The 21,604-nt window shown below is 37.9% G+C and overlaps 1 protein-coding gene across 2 annotated transcripts in view; it reads right to left on the reverse strand.

Moving 5' to 3' along the window:
* Positions 1-13,139, reverse strand: part of LOC145665074 (uncharacterized) — a 128,617-nt gene extending 115,478 nt beyond the window's left edge. Inside the window, exons 1-2 of one of the 2 annotated variants that reach the window (XM_081732337.1) lie at positions 12,979-13,139; positions 4,361-4,512 (exon numbers count right to left, since the gene is read on the reverse strand). In XM_081732337.1, coding sequence (XP_081588463.1) covers positions 4,361-4,502 — 142 coding nt within the window. In that variant the 5' untranslated portion in view covers positions 4,503-4,512; positions 12,979-13,139. The remainder of the gene's footprint in view (positions 1-4,360; positions 4,513-12,978) is intronic. The other variant, XM_081732338.1, reaches the window with a different exon arrangement.
* Positions 13,140-21,604: the final 8,465 nt, after the last annotated feature.

Raw genomic sequence — 21,604 nt, forward strand, 5'->3', positions numbered from 1 at the left:
TTTGTTCAATTTCGGTGAAAATGTACATGCTACGTTTTCAGCTGTAGTTCCCGTGACAACTAAAGAGCCCACAAAGTGCTCCTCGATTTCGCCTGTGGTTGTGTTAACGCAGTACCAGTGAAAGTTGTTCATCACGAGCGACATCTCCAGTGCAATCAATAATAATTGAAAAGTACTTACTTTTCATCACTTCACAATTTCAGCTTTCCTTTGATGTTAGTCGCAAGCAGTTGTATAAGTTCACATTGGATACTCTTTCCAAGGTAATGGTCAGGATACGAATTACCGGGGAGATGAGGGGGATTTTCCCCCTCAATCACATTTTCTCCCCCCCCCAAAGAAGTCAGCTGAAGTATCCCCACCGGGGATGCTCGCTTCCCCCCCCCAAACTATGCCTAGTAGTCTATAACGCCAAATATCACTGATTTTTGTCATTTCTTGTAAGTTTAATCTTCTAGCTGTATTTCGAAATGAGCGATGTAAACTTTTCACTTTTGGTCATTTGTAATTTCCCCACTATTGCCAACGTTGTTTAGTTGAACTATATTATTATGACTACGGTTATTTGCAACCCTATCCTCATACCCTTCACTTCGTCGTCGTTTGTGAATTTGAATATACTAACTGCACATAACAAAGTTATATATGTATTTAGCGGTTGGCCAAGAAGAAGTAAACAAATAACTTCTTCCACCATACTTGGTGGACATGTCATATTCATCCTCTACATTTGTACCGATTACCATCCCGTTTTTATTTTTGTCGTTTTTCATTTTCCGGTATATTCTTTGTTAGCGCATGGTCCTCACTGCCTAGTAGTTTGTGTGTATGCAACTCAAAAGTTGAGTTTAATTTCTGATATTAGCATAGTAGTCACTGCCTTTTACAGTTTACGGAAATGAACTTTTGAAACTGTACTCAACATCTGAGATATATTCTCTCGTGGCTATATGTTAACCATTAGCGTCATTTCAGATTTTGCTTGGGAGGAGGGGGCAAGATTCCTTGATATAAGTAAAATTTCGCATTTTTCAGTCATTCACTACTATTTTAATAATAATAATAATAATAATAATAATAATAATAATAATAATAATAATAATAATAATAATAATAATAATAATATATATATATATATATATATATATATATATATATATATATATATATATATATATATATATATATATATATATATATCAAAACAGGGGGCAATTGCCCCCTGCCCCCTAAATGACGTCCCTGATGTTATTGTACACTCTGGGGATGCGCCCCTAGTTAGCGGACATGTTAGTGAGGGTGAGTGAGACCATAATTGAGGATATGCTTCAGTATTTGCTAATACGACTGGTTCTCCATGTCATTGTCTATGTCTGTATAAGCACTTCGACTGGAACGGCCTTTTAAAAGTTTTGTTTTCGTTGTACAGTTTGCTGTCCACGCCAATAATGTTGCCTGGAAAACTTCAATGTAATGTTTATAGAGTACTTTATTTGAATAACGTAGCACATAGTGAATCAACTCATCTGTAACCTAACAGTAAAGTAATTATATTTCTAAGTGTTGACTTTCTGAGCTCCGTCACGGAATCGATATATATATATATATATATATATATATATATATATATATATATATATATATATATATATATATAAAGAAAGAAAAAAAAGCATGAAGAAGAGCTTTAGCGGAGAGTAGAAGCGCAAAATCGAAACTTGAATTGAGAGTTTTTAAATTTAAATATTTTGCCTTCGATTTGACGTTGATCCCAGAAATCGGGAAAAGGAACAATCCATTTCTCGTACGATAGGCTAATACCTAGATTGTTTTAAAGTAGGTCCGGTTTAACTGTACTGATAATTTTAGTAGTTTTCATAACGCTGAAGTAGGTTTTGTTTTGCAAGCTGCTTGTAATAACGCGAAGTGAAGATTTCAATATGAGTGCTAAATTGACGTATGCTTGTGATCATGGCTATCGCTCGGGCCGAATTATTAAGTAAATAAACTTAGTGTGAGTGAGTACAACATTTAAACACGTTCAGAAAGGTTAGGTCTGGTGTGTGCATGTCAGACAATATATTAGTAGTTATTGTCAGTAGATTTATTGAATTAATAAATCCCTTATTTATTACAGATGTCACGTCATATTTATGTCTCATTTTGAATTATTGCATCTTCAGACTTTATGTCCTGTTGGCCTAATTTTACCCCCCCCCCCCTCAATACAGATTATCTAATTCGCACACTGGTGATGGTCCTTAACTTCCTTGTTTATCGCTTCTCACAAATGATCTCGCAGAGTTGGATCAAATAAGGCTATCAACTTGATCAAGTCCAAATATTTACCACTGGAATCTGAATGCTGTTTCTCTTTGTGTCCCCTGAATGGTAAATTATATAAATCTTTTCGCATCTGTGAACTACTTTTTAAATAATAGTTGTATTTACTTTGTAATAAAGAAAATAGATTTATCATATAGTTATTAAAATTAAATAATACCAAAACAACATGACACGCAGGCCCGCAACTAGAGGGGGGCTAGGAGGGGCCTGGCTGCCCGTAAATTTTTCGTGGCCCGTACACACCTGAATGCAAAAAACACAATTAAGATACAGTAGAGCGTCGATTATCCGAAGTAATTGGGAGACATGGATCTTCGGAAAACTGGTTTGTTCGGATAATCGAACTGTACATGTTTATTTGCCATGCGCAGAGCGGCACGCCTCAACTCTAAGCTGGCGCAGCTGTTGCTGTAAACAGCTTTGATACTGCCGCTACTTCTACAGCCAGTGCCAAACCGACAGAAGTGTGCTGATTGTTGAAACACAGCGACTGGCGGCTTGGCCGGTCAGCAGCGCCTTATGAAGGCCCCATTAGAAGCAATGTTCCGCCAGCGGTGGCTCAGTGCGGCGACTACTGTGGGAAACTTGGTTTGGGAGTGAGGGGGATGATGGACGGTAGGGTGGGAGAGTAACAGGTGCGAGCGAGTACACAGTTCGGTTAAGCGGTTGTTCGGTTGACCGACGTTCGGATAATCGACGCTCTACTGTATTTGTAAGAGAATTTTTGATGATTTAGCCACCCCTAACATATTCATGTCCCCCCCCAAACATCAGTGGCTGGTTTCGGGCCAGATGATACGTAATCAAATGCAATTGAGTTCGTTCCTCTATACTGCCATAACTTGAAGATTTTGGGTGAAATGTTATTCTGGCAACATTGAAAATTCTTGAGGTTCATATTTTCTGTTGTAGAATAACATTATTTGTGATTGCGGAAAGTTGTATTTCATTATCTTCTTCCAGTTATGAAAAACAAAGAGAACAAAAATGATAAATTTTGTATTATTTTTTGTTTGTGAGGCTCCTAACGAACAGATACCACCAGAAACTCAGAAGGAAATCAGAGATGACCAATCAGGCCCGTATCCACGGGAGGTCGAAGGTGGCGGGTCTCCTCTAAATTTTTTACTGGCTCCCCATAAATTTTCACGATATGCTTGCAAATGAACTATAATATGGCTGGATCGGCCCCCCTAACTTCTACCGCCCCCCTTTAGATTTTTGAACTGGCTACCGGCCTGTACCCAATGGCACAGTACTTGCTACTCGATAAGAGTGCCTTCCAGAGATGCATGTAAAACTGCAAGTATCCTGTTAGAAGATGATTAACAGGGTCCCTCAACTAAATAAGATGTTACGAAAGTAATTGACAGAAATAAAGTGTCAAGAAAGATCCAGAGAAAACGTTATGAACTTGGTGAAAAATAATTTTACAAAATTATCAGCATAAAAACTGTGTATTTGAATGGGAGGAAGAATAGAACTATTAAACGAGTAAATATGGGAAAAATGTAATTCAGGAACATGTTCTACTTCAGGAATGTAATTAAGGAAAAATGGCGCCAGTAGCACTTCAATACGTCCGATTTAACCCAAACTTTGCACGTTTACTAACATGTATACACAACTTTTCCGCACTAGACTACATTGAAGTTCGAAAGAAAAATTGAAAGTGCCTTTTTCGACTTACCCTATTGTTTATACGTTGTCGTTTCATTGGTTGGTATCCAGCGACTCTTTCTGGACACCGAGGACATTTATAAGGAGTTGTAAGTGGGATCCAAACCACCGCTCGGATTTGTACTTGTGGCAAGTATTCCGACCGAAAATCGAATCCAAAGTCACACTCACTGAAAGTACTAATGTGAGTGACTCGGACACGAAGAAGCTCTCAGTTATCAAAAATTTCTCTCTGCAATAGGACATTTCATTTGAAAGCCCTTCACAGAATGATAATTGACATTAATTTTCCTGGTCAAATGAACTTAAAAGTATGAAGCAGTGAGGAAACTACCTTCTGAGAACTGAATAGAGGAGACGTGTGGTTTCACAGCAATCAGGTTGTTTCTGAACTGTTCATCCAACTTAATAGCCATTAATAACTCTTCTCGCTTCGAAGCCAGGTCCAGGTCACTTGACAGCGATCGATCCTCCATTACTCGTTCACTGGAAAGAAATCACGCTTTACTATAAGAAATGTACTCTGTTACAGTACATGATTATAATCAGTTATTGGCGTCTTTAGCCTGAACAGGGCCTAGGGCAAAAGAAGAAATTGAGTCTTTACCCCCCTGTCCCACTCATTACTACATCATTAAATTATTTCAATAATAACTTTTCCTTTCTACTTCTTGGTTAAACATATTGTAGAAGAAAATGCGCACTTAATCCTACAGGGAGCTGCGATGGTTCAGTGGTAGAGTATTCACCTCTAGTGCATCGGGTCCTTGTTTCGATCCCAGGTTGCGCCAAGCGAACTTTGTGGTGGACAAACAGCATGTGAGTGGGTTTTCTTGGGGTTGTCCCGTTTCCTCTCACTTTCTCCATTACACCATTTCATTCATTTCTCATCATCGTCGTCTCTTTAGCCTAGCCGGCATAATCGTGGGATGTAAAACTTAAACATTTTATTTCATTTTCATTTTTTAAAATTATGTAATATTATTCAGCTTACGTCAAACTTTTTACAAAATCTAAACATTTTGAAGGAAATGATTGAAGAATAATTATTGAAAAATGTGAAGAAACTTTAACATCATCTCACTTTTAACCATGATTATCATATCTTTCCACACACAAATCACAGTGTTATTTTTGTTGTCTTAACTGCTGCAAACTTCCAGTGACGTAACTAGGGGAAGAAACGGGACTTGGGTCTCGAGCGCAGGATTGGAAAGGCGCAAAATTAGACAATTTTTTTTGGGAGGGCGTTTTGGTTTCGTTGGTCAGGGGGGCGCTCAGGCAAGTTCTTGTTCCAAGTGACAACTAGCGTAACTTCTATAACTATTTTCACTCGAAGGTCGCAGCAACCCCGACAACCGCTCGCAAGTTAGTCAGTCACCTATAAGATAAACTATCATATCAGTGTGTTAATTTTATATCCATGTTAGTGTTTAGTTTTTGGTATTTCTGACAGAAAAGATAGGACTCCAAAGGGTAGAAATAGTGCGAGTGGAAAAGGATTCTTTTCATTTCCTTAAAAGGTGATTTCTTTCTCAACACTTAATAGAACAATATTACTTAATTTGTCTTGGGCAATCTACGCTTTTAGATCCGAAAGAATTGGTCTTATTTGCTAAATGGTCTTTCACAGTTGCCACCTGCATGAGCGATTGTGGTCCTTTGGTCCGATTGTGGACCGAATACTTTTTACTTGCGTGGAAAATGGCTGGCTAATTACTCGTGAAGAATGTAATTCACTTCACTATCTTAGGTAGCAATTCGCAGTCCCACACCCTTCAAGTATTCAATTTTTGCAGCGTGAAGTTCAAATACCATGAGATCAAAATTCCCTCATGTGACAGTTGTGCGTCAATATCGCTACTGTAGAATTCGATGATCTTTCTGCATTTGTTTGTGCAAGCTATTAGTCAGCACAATAAGCGAAGTGAAGCAGAATCTTCCAATGAAGTGAAGCTTTCATTCACTTCTATAAGAACACGGTAGATGGATTCCTTCATCACTTTCTCCACCCCTTATTTCGCGGTTAATCCCTCGACCCCCGACATCCAAGGGCTCCGATTTCTCTGTAAATTTGGGGGGCCCATTCAGATGCAGAAGGTATATATATATATGAAGATTTTAACACAAATTGCACACAAAATATGTCAAATATTGTATATTCATAAATACAACAGGGGGCCCACATGAGCTTTGTGGGGCCCGGGTCCCCTCGGCCCCCATGATCGGCGCCCTTGCCGACATCTCACTGCACATAATTTTCTATTTCATTGATATCACTCAATTACAACATCATTTTTGACAGAGGTCAAATGCCTCACCCAGGGACTCACAGACTAGTTTTTCTTTTGACGTAAAAATTATCTTTAAGAGTTTTTAAACCCAGGATGGTATTCTGCAGCTTATTTTGAACTCGGCCGATCGAAATGAATACTTTATACCAAAATCCGAACGAACTTAGAAATAACGGCAACGATGAATTGAATAATGCTCTATGTCATTTCTTGTTTCATTGGTCTTCTTCTAATTTATGATCACTTTAACAATTGAAAGCCACTCTTCAATGGGGGCAATAATACGTCCTCGCTTCTTCTGCTTTTGGACACTACCTAACTTTTTTTCTCCGACTTTATAGCTATAGGAGCACCAGTTTTCAGATTTCACAGTGCAGTGTTGAGCTAGCCAAGAAACCTTGTGTCTTCGAAAAGCGCGTGTAGAGAGGTTGATATACGTAAAAGGTTACTATCATTGGACCATGTTTTGCTGCATTTACACCCACTGGGTTTACGTGACGCACGTGTGACATTTTCTGTGTATTATTGGAAAGATGTCATAGGCGACAGCCAGTAAGCTTTCGGTTAACATAAACGACGCCTAGTTCAAGTGCGTCACAGGATTAGGCAAAATCACTCAAATATCACCTGCTAAGGACTATGCAGGAGGAAGTTGTGATCATAGATGTTCATCTTACTCCGACCTCACTCACCCTCGCCCTCATGAAGGGAGTTGTCCATCACCCTCGCGCACCCCCACCATCGCAGTGAAAGTTGGCCCTCGCCCTCCTTCACCCTGAACCTCGTGCTGGAAACTTGTCCTCGCCCTCTCGTACCCTCACCATCGCAGTGAAAGTTGGCCCTCTCCCTCGTTCACCCTCGCGATGCGAGTTGTCCATCGCCCTCGGCCTTGTGCTGAAAACGTGTCCTTGCCCTCGCACAAACTCGCCCTCATGAGGATGGTTGTCCATCGCCCTCGCTCGCCCTCGCTTTCGTAGTAGAAACTTCTCCTCGCCCTCGCGCACCCTCGCCCTGGCAGTGGCAGTTGGCCTTCACCGTCGTTCACCGTCACCCTCGCGAAGGTAGTTGTCCATCGCCCTTGCTCGCCCTCTCCCTCATATCATTGAGGGCGAGGTTATTTGAGGATGAGGAAGCCCTCGCAAGGATTAGGTCCTCAATTTTACAGCCTATTTGCTGAATTATTTTCTTAAAATACCGGTACTTCCTAAACAAAGAAAACTAAACATAGCATCGTATAACTTACTCGGGATCATCTAAAACGGAACAAATCATTGACTATTACACGCTTAATATTATCATGAACATGTTCAGATTAAATTTGAATAGAGTTTCCTTTACATCTTTCGGTGCAAACTAATGCTGAATATGAAACGAGACGAGACTAGAAATAAGGTTTATCATATCGTCTCGTAAATTTGATAAAAGTCTCGTCTCGTCTCAATTCTCGGAACCTTCTTTATTGTTTCAATTCTCGACGACTCACTTCTTGTCTCTTTCTGTAAATTTGCGTACAAAATGTATTCCCTTATCTAGAAGTTCTCAGAATCCTTCTGAGGCAAGGAGGTAAGAAGGGTGTAATCTAACAATATTTAAACCATATTTATTATTGGAATATATTGTGATTTGAGTATCTTTAAACGTTCATAAACGCTATTCATTGTGATTACCTTTGTCAATTTATAGTTTTTTTTAAACGGATCATTTAGCACTAAAATAGTGTTTGAGACCTAAGACTTGGGTGAACTAGTGTTGCTCACAAGACTCGGAAAAATTCTCGTCTTGTCTCGTAGTGTAATTATAAGAGTGATAACGGTGATGATGTTTAAAAAGTGTTGTTTTCAACTTATACTTTTTTATAACTATTAACATATAAGGAGATATATATAAGATTTACGTAAAGGACTGAGTTCGTTATTTGTACGAAATTAGTTTGGTGAATTTTGTTTACAATTCCAGCAATAACACCCTTTGTAGTATGTGGTATATATTAATTATGCCCAAAAATCATTGACCCATTTTTTAATGTTACTTTTGTGTGTAGAAGTTAGTTTCTATTTTTACTAAGGTGATGAGGAAGACACCTCTACTAAATTCAAAGAAATCTCAGCATCAGCATAGGACAAAGTGTCGTTTGCCCCTCCCCCTAGCGGCAGCTCATCAGAGAAACCTTTCACTGTCCCCCCCTCCCAGGAGTCCGTCGTGAATCTAGCTTCGGATTTCACTCCTAGATTACCTGTAGGCGTTATAGCTGCAGATAAGTACTTTTTCTTTGGGTACCGTAAATTGAAGGTTCGTTCTGACGACTTTTCCAAGGAATGCGTATTGGTTGGTGAGTAGTTGAGTTGAGTTGATTTTAATTTAGCGTCCCTTTCAGCAGAGAGGCTCTATGAGATGTAGACCTACTGATTAACGTGGCATCCGAACCACATGAGTTCCCGCCGGGAATCGAACCCGGGTCTCCCACGCCAAAGGCGCGTACGCTAACCGCTTAGGCACGAGGAGCTCACTGGTTGGTGAGTAGGGAATATTGTCTATTCTCTAATAATAATAATAGGAAAGATAAGAACATGTGTCCGACCAAAATTTATTATTACTGCATAAGAATTAATTAAGAAATTATATTTAATGTATTTTAGCAGGACAGTGTCTTCAAACACGTTATTAAAAGTAGAGGCTGTTCCTGAGGGAAGTCATATACTTAAAAATTTAAAGCTTTCTTGCTTCAAAGTGAGGGATTAAAAGGTAATCTAATGGACTTAGAAGGTGCAGGGCCCGATTGGGGACACGCGGGACCCCAGGTTTCCAACTAATTTCCATATACTATATTGCCCCAAGACACACACACACACACACACACACACATATATATATATATATATATATATATATATATATATATATATATATATATATATATATATATAGGGTGGTAGGTAACTCCACCGACAAACTTTGGGAGGCGATTCCTTATACGAAATAAAAGGAAAAAGTTCTAATAAACATGGGCCGAAAAATGCCTCCTTTCAGAGTTATGATCCATTGAAAATTCGAAAAATCAGTTTCCAAAACTCCCTAACTTAGAAACTATAGGACCTATCCCAAGCGGTTTAAGAAATTACACAGGAACTAGTATGTTCTCTATCTAAATATCCATGTTTTACCATCATCCGTTATCGGTGAAAGGAACTGTAAAAAGGAAGTTGAAGTATAGGGATACTCCTTTAAGTACTAGTGGGGCGCTCGTTTCGCTGGTACCGGTGAATTCTGAAACATGGATATTTAGATAGAGCGTATACCAGTTCCTATGTAATTCCTTAAACCGCTTGGGATAGGCCCTATAGTTTCTAAGCCAGAATATTTTGAAACGTGATATTTCGAATTTTCGGTAGTTCATAACTCTGAAAGGAGACGTTTTTCGACCCATGTTTATTAGAACTTTTTCCTTCATTTCGTATAAGGAACCACCCCCAAAAGTTTGTCGGTGGAGTTACCTACCACCCTATATATAGAACTCGGTTTTGGGTGGGAGAAGAGGAAAAAAACATATGGAAAGAAATCCCACTGAAGCTATACCATCCGGGTGTTCATGGACGTATCATATTACTTAATATCTATTTTTACAACAGAAGTTGGAAACGTAAAGAAATAAACTACTGTTGAATCAACTGCAGAACATATTGCTTGTTCCCAGAAACTTAATACAAACTATTCATTTAATAATTAAGCGTGAGCCGAACTGAGGGAACCGAGCCCGAGCGCGAGTCCAGTTTAAAGAAGTGAGCCCGAGCGATCCCAGTGCAAAATGGCCTTCTATGAACAAAAGTGATTCCATCAAATCTTTTCCATCTGATCTACTGCATTCTGTTGGTTCTCTCATTGATTGTGTTTGTTCAGATATCAACACTCTTAAGATTGTCATTTACTGCTGAATGACGTGAGTGACTGTCTACCAGTACTCTTTATCTAAAAAGTCTCTAGCACACGCAGGACAATAATGAGGCACACTCGCTTCTAAACGTAGCGCTATTTCTATCCGGAAACTTTCATGAAAAAAAGCAAATATTATATTCATTTGCATTATTATTTTTAATAATTATGCGGAAGTACACAAGAGAAACTGTCTACTGCAATTAAATGAAAGGAAGAATATGACCAATCTATGATCTTGCTATCACATCAGCTTTCATCTAGGGGACATATATGTTATTTTAAATATTATATTCCTCCAAAAATGGTTAAACACCAAATTCAAAATACAGTGAAATCTATGTTGGCCAACATCGGTTCCATTGAAAAGTGGCCAACTTAGACAGGTGGCCAACTTACAGAAACTAATTGTGATTGGTGTATTTTTAAAATAGGATCTCTAGTATTGCTTGGTTGTAAAATTTTAATAAGCAATGGCACAACAGCTACTTTTTAATAATATATATAGGTCTAATCATAACAATATACAATACTAGAAAAAATACTATACTATGTTTAATCTTTTATTCTTTTTGGCTTATTAATGAGCTACAAGTTTTTCCCTAAGAACAAAAGATGTTTTGAGAAAATCTTAAAGGAATTCATATCTCAAAACCTCCACTACCCTTCGAAAGGCCGTCAGGAGCCAATAATTGACAATTGAGATTGTTAGCTTTAACCTTGAGAATTTTCCGAAATTACTAAAGCTCTCCATTGATAAAGGGAGCCGATATAGCTGATGATTTTTACCAAAACAGACAGGGTAAACAAATACGTAAAACCATTTTCTGAATTCCTGTGCGTCCTTTTTATCATTCACATCTTCCTTCACCACCCCTTCATCAGGGCAGTGTTCTAAACAAATCATGGGAATCTATGCTTCTTGGTCTCCAATCACAAATACAGAACATCTACCTTTCGTATGAAAATACGAAAGAATTAAGAAAAATATCAAAACGGTATTTTGCGTGGTCAAGATACGCAGGTAAATTTATCATTACCATTATAGGGTAAACATTGCTTCAATGAGGCCAACTTCTAAGGTAGACAGGTGGCCGACTTACAGACTAATAAATAACAAAAGGATTATGGGAAAATGCAGGTTCAAAATTAGGTTGGCCAACTTAGAGAGGTGGCCAAGTTCACAGGTTTTACTGAGTTATTGTTAAGGTAGCTTGTCCTTCTCCCTCGCGTGCCCTCGTTTTCGCAAAGGAAATTGTTCCTCGCCCTCGCGAACCCTCGCCATTGCAGTGGAAGTTGACCCTCGCCCTCGCAGTGACAGTTGGTCCTCGCCCTCGTTCACCCTCGTCCTCGCGAAGAGAGTTATCCATCGCCCTCGCTCGCCCTCACCCTCGTGCTGAAAACTTGTCGCCGTCCTCGTTCACCCTCGCCCTCGCTGTCGAAACTTGTCCTCGCCCTCGCCCTCGCCCTCGCAATTACATTTGGCTCTCGCTCTCGTTCACTTTCGCGAAGGGAGTTGTCCATCGCTTTCGCTCGCCCTCTCCCTCGTGTTGGGAATTTTTCCTCACCCTCGCTGTCGAAGTTTGTCCTCGTCCTCTCACACCCTCGCTCTCGCGTCATTGTGGGCGAGGAAATTTGAGGGTGAGGATGCTCTCGAGAGGGCCACACTCATGAGGGTGAACATCTCTGATTGTGACACCGATCATACTGACAATCATGAAACTACTCGTGTGGAACCTAGCTGCTATTTCTTCCGACAGGGGATGACATTGATACGTTTCCTGGGTACTGTGCCCAAGGCACATGCTTTGCTTGTCGCCCCTAGATACCCTCCGTAACAATTAGTTACCTTTGATAAAACCTTATGAATTGGAATTGTTTTAAATGACACAACGTCCAGGAGACAAAACTTGGTTTGATGGTTCCTTGCTCAGTATGGTCTTTGGACGTGGAATTGGGGTGGTGAGAGTGGACGTGGTGTTCTCAGAGATGACGCACTATCTGGGGTTGGGTGAAGCGAAGACGTTTGAAGGAGACCATCCGGATGAGTATAAGCGTTGCATACTGCACCGTATAACATGGTAGTTTTGGTCCTCGATATAGGTGGTTTTGCTATAAGAACTCAGAATTATTTAATTTATCGAAATTTAAAATTCGATCCTTAAATCCTAGATCCTTCCGCAATCAAATGATTAGATTCGGAGGAACGAGTTCTTGTTTGGAATGGATTGAAAGGAAGCTTATCACTAGTGTCTGAGTAACTCAGCATGATCCTGAACGTGTACTGGTTTGTAATGTTAAACATGGGACCTCAGTTCATCCTCATCATCTGTCACTGTGCGTGGCGGACATTTAATACGGGGTTGAGTGTTACAGAAGAGCCCCAGAAAGAAAACAACTTAACCTAACACAACTTACTTTACTCTAACCTATCCTACATTATCATGCCTCTACTAACTTTTAATTCGATGTGAAAAAAAGTAAAACATTAGTAATGTACACAGCTGGAACCCTTCTGTAATACATTCGCATATGTCTTCATTCGCACCAATCTAATATTTACTATCAAATAGAAACATTAAATGTAAAAATATTACTACTTCAATACTATACTATTGTACTTCAGTACTAAAATACTATACTATTACTAAAATGTAAAAATAATAACCATATACCCCTGCGAGGGCATTAGGGTATATGGTTATTATTACAGCTTACCAGTTCAACGTACCTGTACTTACGTAAGCAAGAAATAATTCTTAAGTAATTACGGTAACAAATCCACCATTAAACTTAAACCTCAAGATTTTATAACATAAAAATATGTATCACAAAGTTTATAAAATAACCCCTGCACTAAGTGCATTGTATTATCAGATATGATGTAATGAATTCTAATTTTCTTTTTTTTCTTTCTTTTCTTTTGAATTGAGTGGCTACGTACGAACGGAGTCATCAAAGAGTTGCCATGATATTTCTCTATTAAAGTCTAGCCATAAAAAAATAATGAGGCAGAAAGGTGATTGTGTTTAGGTTTTTGTTTAGGTTCCTTTTATGTTTAGGTTTATGGAGGTCGTCAAGAATATTAGACTTCGGATTTCAAGTGTCGGGCAGTTCGTATAGACATGACAATAAACAAGTGAAGAATTGGCACAATTGACTAGCTACCTGATGTGAAAATAGTGTTTTTTCCAGACATAATTGTGAGGGAGTGGCACTGCCCGACCCGCAACTCTGAGAGTGACTCCCGAGGGAGACTAAAATAACATATTTATAATATAATAATAAAGGTTTTAACATCTTTACCAGGTATTCATTCTTTAACAGGCTGCGACACTACAAACAGCAGCTTTGAAAGCAGCTGAACCATGCATAGGTTGGCGCCAGGATTTTGGTAATGTGGGTGCAGGCTGGGAAGGGATAAGGCATAATAAAAAAATATATATTAACATGATACGCAATAAAAACTTTTATGTACATATTTAAAGAAAGTTCGTGCATGCATGCACGCGTATGTGAGTATGGATTTATCAAAGAAATATCACAATTTTTAAGTATATAAGGGTACTTTTTTTTTTTTTTTTTTTTTGTAATGGCATCAATTACAAAAAGCTTTTATACGGACATTCTTCTGTTGAATGAAACCATGGCTTTAAATTCTTCAATGACATTTTCAATATCTATGCTCACTGAAATCGACTTCTCAACAAAAAGCAACATTATGGAGTTGAATCTCTGTTGAAGCATAGTCGATCTTAGTTTGGACTTGATCTCGGAGAAACTCTGTTAGCATGAGCAACTAGTAATCGGAATCACTGAAAACTTTCTGATCAATCTGAAGATATTCACATACACTCTTTGTCCCCCAGATTCTTGCAACCACTTTAGCCATTCAAGAACTGTAGATAGAGGATTGTTCAAGCGCCTTGCTCTGCACTATTGTGCCTTAAGATCTCAAAAAATAATTGCTAAATTTTAATTTAAAAAATCTAGAGAAACACTATATGATAGCAAGTAAGTTATGAGAAACTTAAGGAGTCACTCAAATATATGAAAAAATAGGAAACAAGAAATATACAAAATAGAAAGGATTATTGTAGGAAATCTGAAAATAGAAGTTATTGTGGGTGCAGCTGCACCCACTGCACCCACTGTAGCTCTGCCTAAGGAACCATGTGCGAAAGACTAATTCTTAGATTTTTGAAAAGGGCTACTAAATGAGAACATAAAAAAAAAAGCATAAGAAGTTTTGCTTCGTGCATTTGCGTCAAGCTTAGGTACAATGGATAAATTACGTTTCCATGAGTTCCACCCAAAATAATTTCGAAACTTTCAAGATTTGTCCCCTACTTCAAGATCTATCAGTCTTCACATAACAACAAGCTACTTGCATTGCTATATAGGGATTCGTGTTTTGGAACCGTCTGAGAAACTCAATCCGTTGGACAATCGTTACATAAAAGAAGACGATATTTTAATTCCGCAGGTGACAGATGACCCATCGGAGCCTGAACACTTTCTCAAGCAATGTAATTGCTAGATGGGTTCAGAGAAACTATATGTCCCTATGGAATATTGGAAATATTGTGCTGTGACTTTTGTAAATGTAAAAGTACTATTTTGGACCAATGCAGGAACCCTTATAAATAATATTGTTTGAGTTTTTATCTTGACTCTGAAAGATTTACAATATTCATTTTAATTTTTGACATTATATTATAAATTTGTCACTACGACGTATCTGTTTAGAAGTGCATACTTCTATTTGTAAAAATATTTCTTGCTCTTTGGATCCACCTTTTTCAAACTTGTATCTGAAAATATGTCATCGTGCCAATTTTTTTTTAAATTGCAGTATAAGTTAGAACTATGAGATTTACTTTTGAAAGGAGTAAAATGAGCAACCACGCTGTAAATTCGGACAACTGGGTACGGAGATAGACAAAAAAATCTAGGACTAGCTCAGGAGAGTGATTCTCCTGGAAGTAGGAACGAAAAACACAGTTCTGATTGGTTGGCGTTATCCATTTCTTGCCACGTTGCTTTCAAATAGCAGAAATCAAAGAATGATTATTGTTGGTGTTCGTGGCCGAGCGGGTTAGCGCTATATGCTAGCAATAAGAATCTATTTTGGCGCGTGTTCAAACCCGGCCCGAGGATGTTTTTTAACATTTTTTAACACTTTTTAAATTAAACTAATATGAAAATGATACTCAAAAAAGTGATTTACTTACTTTTGTGCAGATAAGTAGTAGTAGTAGTAGTAGGAACGGGTTAGAAGCCCTGCAGGGCTCGTTTTCTTCTCCATTGTACTCTATGATATAGGGCTAGTTTTGTTCCCCTTGTACTCCATGATATAAATTTTGTGACCAACTTAAAACAGCTGGCTAGGATAGCGCGTAAAACAGTTGGCTAGAGTAGCGCGCGAAAAAACGTACTTTGGGGATAATTAATCTCCTGAGCGGGTCGTAAAAATCTAGTAATTCGGCGTCCATTTTTAAATATGGCAACAAAGCGACTATGATATGGATCATGTGACCGTTTTTACACTCGTATAGGTGTTTAATAAACCCCACAACAAGACTTAAGGGACATAAAACTTCGCAAGTGAGATGGGCTAGCGCTGCAGTATAGATATATTGCTAAAAGGCAAAAATGGCGGAAAAGCTATTTTTTAACAACAATTAAAATCATACATACTATTAGTTTTCCTTTAATATATAACCTAGTCTTAACTAAATCCAACATATTGTATACCGTTTTAAAGCTTATTAAATTCTGCTTCTTTTTTGTGCCCACGTGACTTCATTATTCCGAAATTAAACTTTACAGCTGAAAATTACTACTACATGATTAATTGGCCTAAATATCTAACAGAGCCGCCAATCACACGAAACATAACGGATCAGCAGCTTGAAGAAAACATCCAAACTTCAGCTACTTTAACAACAACATTCCCTTGCCATAGTCAAGCTGTGGAACGTACAGTGAAGCAGGTGTCCGAGGCAGCGTTGAAAAAGTGTGGCCAGAACGCAAGAGATACCTACGTCAGAGCCAAACTGAAGTCTAGAACAAGAATGCCATGCTTCGAGACCAAGAAGAACTACGTGACCTAAGGTCAAATGTCCATCTCGATGTGCAATCACCTCTCCCTGGTGAGTTCTGGGTTATTTTGCGTACAGAGCAAAAGAAGCGAAGAATTGCACAAAGAAAATCATTTTATATCAAGGGCTATGCCTATAATCATTGTTAACGTGGCATTCCAAACAAAATCTGGACATTAATTCCAACAACTGAGCTAATATGGCTGTACTTTGACTCATAAACATTTTAAAATTATTTACTGGAATTGCTACAAGTTTCTTTTAGTAAAATAATTGTATTATAGCCATCAGGTAACTCTCAAAACGACCACAAGCAGCTTTTCTGTCATTGGTGTTGTGCGTGTTGCCTAACCACTCTCTTAAAAACTTTAAGTCCGTTGGGGCAGGGTAAGGACTTGTCAAAAAAAAAATAGTAAGGTCGGTGCCACTAATGGCACCTTTTCCGCACTAGCCGTCATCGAATTTCCAACAAAAATGCAAAACGCTTCACCCTACTCAAGACACAATGCCAAAATTTTATTTTAAAAATCTGAATTTAAGACAACGTCCTTGACTAAATCAACATAATTTAGCACACCCTAATTGCTGGGAGAGTTGGGTAGTAGTGTGGGTGGAACTCGAATTATAGCCACCTTCTCGTGGTGAGTTCTGGGCCATTTCATAAAAAAAAGTTGAGAAATGGGCGGAGAGCTGCAAAATCATTATGAAAATAAAATTAATAAAATCATTAACGAATTAATAACAAACACGACCTGACACAACTAAAATAAAATATTAGATGCCATAGAAATGAAAAAAATAGTAATATGTATATTTCTTGCGTAATTTTGGTGTTTTTTGTCATTTTTTTCAAATGCAGGCCGTAGCGTGAAGATCTAAAGTGTAATTTTTTCGTTATTTTTCCTTTGATTAACACACAAATACGCAACCTTTGAGTTCTATTAGGATTCGATACTCGAAAATTTGATTTTTCGCTCCACCACATGGCCGGATTTGGGGATGAACGTTCACTCCCTTCGTTGTAAATATTAGGGATGGTACCGAGACCGAGACCGATACGGACTTTTATATACCGAGACGACACCGAGACCGAGACGGACTTTTACATACCGAGACGAGACCGAGACCGAGACAGACCTCTATAAATCGAGACAAGACCGAGACGAGACCATGGTCAGTCTCGAAAGTCTCGGTCTTGTCTCGAATATTGATAGTTATTTTGCCTTTACTAAAAATTTGTTTCGTTGTTGTATGAGATAATATGGGAACGGTTGACTGATGTATAGTGGCGTATTTAGGGGGTAGGTATCGCCTAAAGCCCCTCCCGAAATAAATTTGTAATATTTTTTTCGCGTTGCACGTACAACACAAGTGTTTGTTACCCGTTCCTCAAGCCTCTCCCGAAACTAAATTCTCTGCTGTTGTATATAATCTATCTATCTATCTATCTATCTATCTATCTATCTATCTATCTATCTATCTATCTATCTATCTATCTATCTATCTACCTATCTATCTATCTATCTATCTATCTATATACAGTGTGACCCATTTTAATCCTTCCACGGAAATATTTCGAAAACGGTTGAACATAAATGAACTAAACAAAAACTAAAATAAGAAATATCATGGGGCATATCGAATGGCGATGTCATGGTGCCCCCAGGGCCGCTCTTCAAGGGGCCCAGGCCAACTTAGAAATTTTAAACGAAAATATGGGTCAAGTGATACCTACTTCGATAGATCTTTATACACTAAACAGCGTTGTGGCAAAAGATTGTTCATATGTGTCATCGTTTTCAAAATGGCCGCCAAGACATGGTGCCTGTATCAGATAAAACGTCCAGTACACTAATATGAAAACGGTTGAAGATAATAACGGATGAACAGAATAAAACTCCTATAGGAAATCACAGAGGGTATTTATCATTCCAGGACTCGAAAATGTTGCAACAGAGGAAAATATGCTTAGAGTAAAAGTTCCATAATGCAAAGGAGGAAATCTAGTTCCTAGAAAATCATCGTTCCAACGTCCTCCGTAAGTGGGTGAAGCGGGACAGGAAGAAACGGTGAAATTGCAAATGAGAACCTTAGTTTTTGCAAATTGTATCTACACAACAAAATTATCTGAAATGTGATTTCATAACAGATAGGTGTCTGTAATAGAAAAAAGTAGGTAAAATTTTTGTTAAATATTACTTTCCATTTTGATTGCAGGCAATGATTTGTGCAAAAATGAATCAACTGAAATGCGAAACCAATTTGTCGAACAATGCAATTTTAGAATAACTTGTACAGGTACAAATGTTGGTTTTCCTCAAAAGTCATCTGCACAATATTGGTTCATTTCTTCATTACAGTACCAGTCACTTGTGCACCCAAGTGTTTCAGAAAAACCATTCCTATTGCAAGTAAAAGTGGGGTTCTCATTTGAGATTTTACCATTCATTTCAGCTTCATCCACAGGGAGATCGGAAAGATAATTTTCTAAGAATTAGATTTCCTCTTTAGCATTATCTCACTTATACTTTAATAATCTTTTTCTCCGTTGAATTATTCTCGAGGCGTGGAGTGATAAATACCTTCTGCGATTTCCTATACGAGTTTTATCCTGTTCATTTATCTCCAACCGTTTTCATATTAGTGCTACTGGACAATTAACTGATACAGGTAACATAATTATCTTGGCTGCCATTTTGAAAACGGTGACCGATATAAAAATCTCTTCCCACATTCCTTTTCACTTTTTAAAGATCTATCGAACGAGGTGTCACTCGCCCCATGTTTCCATTTAAAATTTTAAAGTTGGGCCCCGGTCGCCCAACGGCCCATGAAGACTGACCCTGGGGGACACCATGACATCACCATTCGATTTATCCCATAGTAGTTCCTATTTGAGTTTTGTTCATTTTTCTTCAATCGTTTTCGAGATATTTCCGTGGAAAGATTAAAATGGGCCGCCCTGTATATATGTAAAATAGGATTGAAGCTCGTTTTATTCAGTGTATACCTGAGCGTTAAGGGGGGAATAGCCCCTATAGCTCTTCCCTTGGATCCGTGCCTATATATAAACAAGCAGTGTTACCAACGCAAAATAAAATTGTATTTTCTCAAATTGCACTATGTAAGGTATCACCTACTTCTAATTTAGATATTAAATAAAACCATAATACCACATACATTATTCAGTGTAATAAAGGACAATACAGTATCAGTAACATCAACATTTTGCAGATCTCTAATCTCTAATCTAATGCGCATCATTTGTATCTTAGCGTCAAATACTATGATCATGGTATAATGTATTTCGAATGAAGGAAGGAACAAAGATACAAGGAATGAAAAATTTAACTTTTCTTCGAAAACGTGCTCATATATTATGTCTCATCATGTAGATGCTTCCAAAAGACTTAAGTGATCATAATGTCATTTACAAGAATTGTGTTTCCAAAACGTTTCAGAGATACCAAACACATGGACAGTGATTGTTTTATTGCTTAAAATAGCGCATTTGTATTAAATTTTTATAATGATTGTTGTTTTAGTTTGCTTCTATAACATTACAACAATAGTTTTTGGTTGTTTTGATTACAACAAGTTGCAGTTCCATTATTTTAAGCAGTGTTGCCAACTTAAATAAATGGCTAAATATTATTCTAAATATAGTGGAAACAACGTAATTAAGCTGCAAAATATTTTAATAACTCATAATTTGCTTTATGGTGCAAGAATGGTTTCAAAAGACGACGCTTTTCATTGTCTTTGTGCTACTTATAATGTTAATGTCAAAGTTTTCGTTCCAGTAATACATGTAAATGCAAATTGTAACTGAAGTTAAATGTAACTGATAACTTTTCAGTAACACTAGTTGTTCCCCTAAGCCGTAGGCCTGAGTAGTAATGTCAAGATTTGTCAACGACAATAGCTTTTATTGCCCCCTTAATTGCTTTTATGACTGTATACATTTGATGTCAATATGGCCGTGTCGGCCTTAGGGATGTTTTAGGGGGAGGTGGTTTTATTACCTTGTTTGTTAGGTGGTTAGACGGGTTCCTGGAAAAGGTTGGGTGTTAGGAGGGATGGAGTAGTTTCTAGAAAAGAGGATGAAGGATCTGTATCACGTGATTTTGATAGGGTTGTTTCTAACAGCTATGCTATGATCAAATTAATTATTCTTTTATTCTTTTATTTGTATTTTCTTAATAAATTACTTGGAACATCTTATTTTATGGATTGCTTGCTAAGCAAGCTCCTTATTTATTAGATCGTTTGCTAAAGCATACTCTGCTTATTTATTGGGTCGTTTGCTGTGCAAACTCGTTGTTAAATTTGATTGTGATTATATTAATTAATTCGCTTCATTAGAAGGTCATTCCTATTTGCATTCTCCTAATAAATTAGTCCGTACAATTTCTACTGGATTGCTTGCTAAGCAAGCTCCTTATTTATTGGATCGCTTCATTAGAAGCTCATTATAAAAAATATTATGTTCGAACAATATGTGAGCATACTAGAAACGCTTGTTGTTAAATTTGATTGTGATTATATTAATTAATTTGACCATTTGCATAGCAACTTGTATTTTGATGAATCGTATGCTAAAGCATACTCGTTGTTAAATTTGATTGTGATCATATTAATTCTTTGTTCTTTCGTATTATTTATAATAATACTCGTTGTTATAAATTGGAGGGAATAAACTTTATTCATGCGGGACTTCTTAATTTGACGGATCGTATGCATAGCATACTCGGTGAGCGTGGTAAAAGCTCGTGTATAGAATATGTATAGTGCGGCACGATAAACATTGCTGGTACATATACAGAGCGTGGTTCTTGTACGTCTTTTGCTGGTGAACTTAAGACATGAACTGAACTTTTCGCGCGCTTTTTGGAAACTGGTTGGGCAAGAGGGAAAGATGGCGTTGTCGGGTAACAGGTGCGTGTTAAAACATGAAGACAAATACAAAGGAAAACCAACGACACGTTTAGTACACATTACAGAGTACCGACAGAGTAATAAAAACAAGTTTGGCGTCAGGGTAGTTGAACACAAGACATTGTCGGCGAAGAATACAAAGAAGATTGAGGTTGTGGCAGGTAAACATGTTGAATCATGTCCCTATGCTAATTGGTAATAAAAACAAGTTTGGCGTCAGGGTAGTTGAACACAAGATATTGTTGACGGCGAATACAAAGAAGATTGAGGTTGTGGCAGGTAAACATGTTGAATCATGTCCCTATGCTAATTGGT

The sequence above is a fragment of the Thermobia domestica genome, chromosome 11, assembly GCF_964235325.1.
Source record: "Thermobia domestica chromosome 11, izTheDome1.hap1.1, whole genome shotgun sequence".
In the NCBI taxonomy this organism is placed as follows: domain Eukaryota; kingdom Metazoa; phylum Arthropoda; class Insecta; order Zygentoma; family Lepismatidae; genus Thermobia; species Thermobia domestica.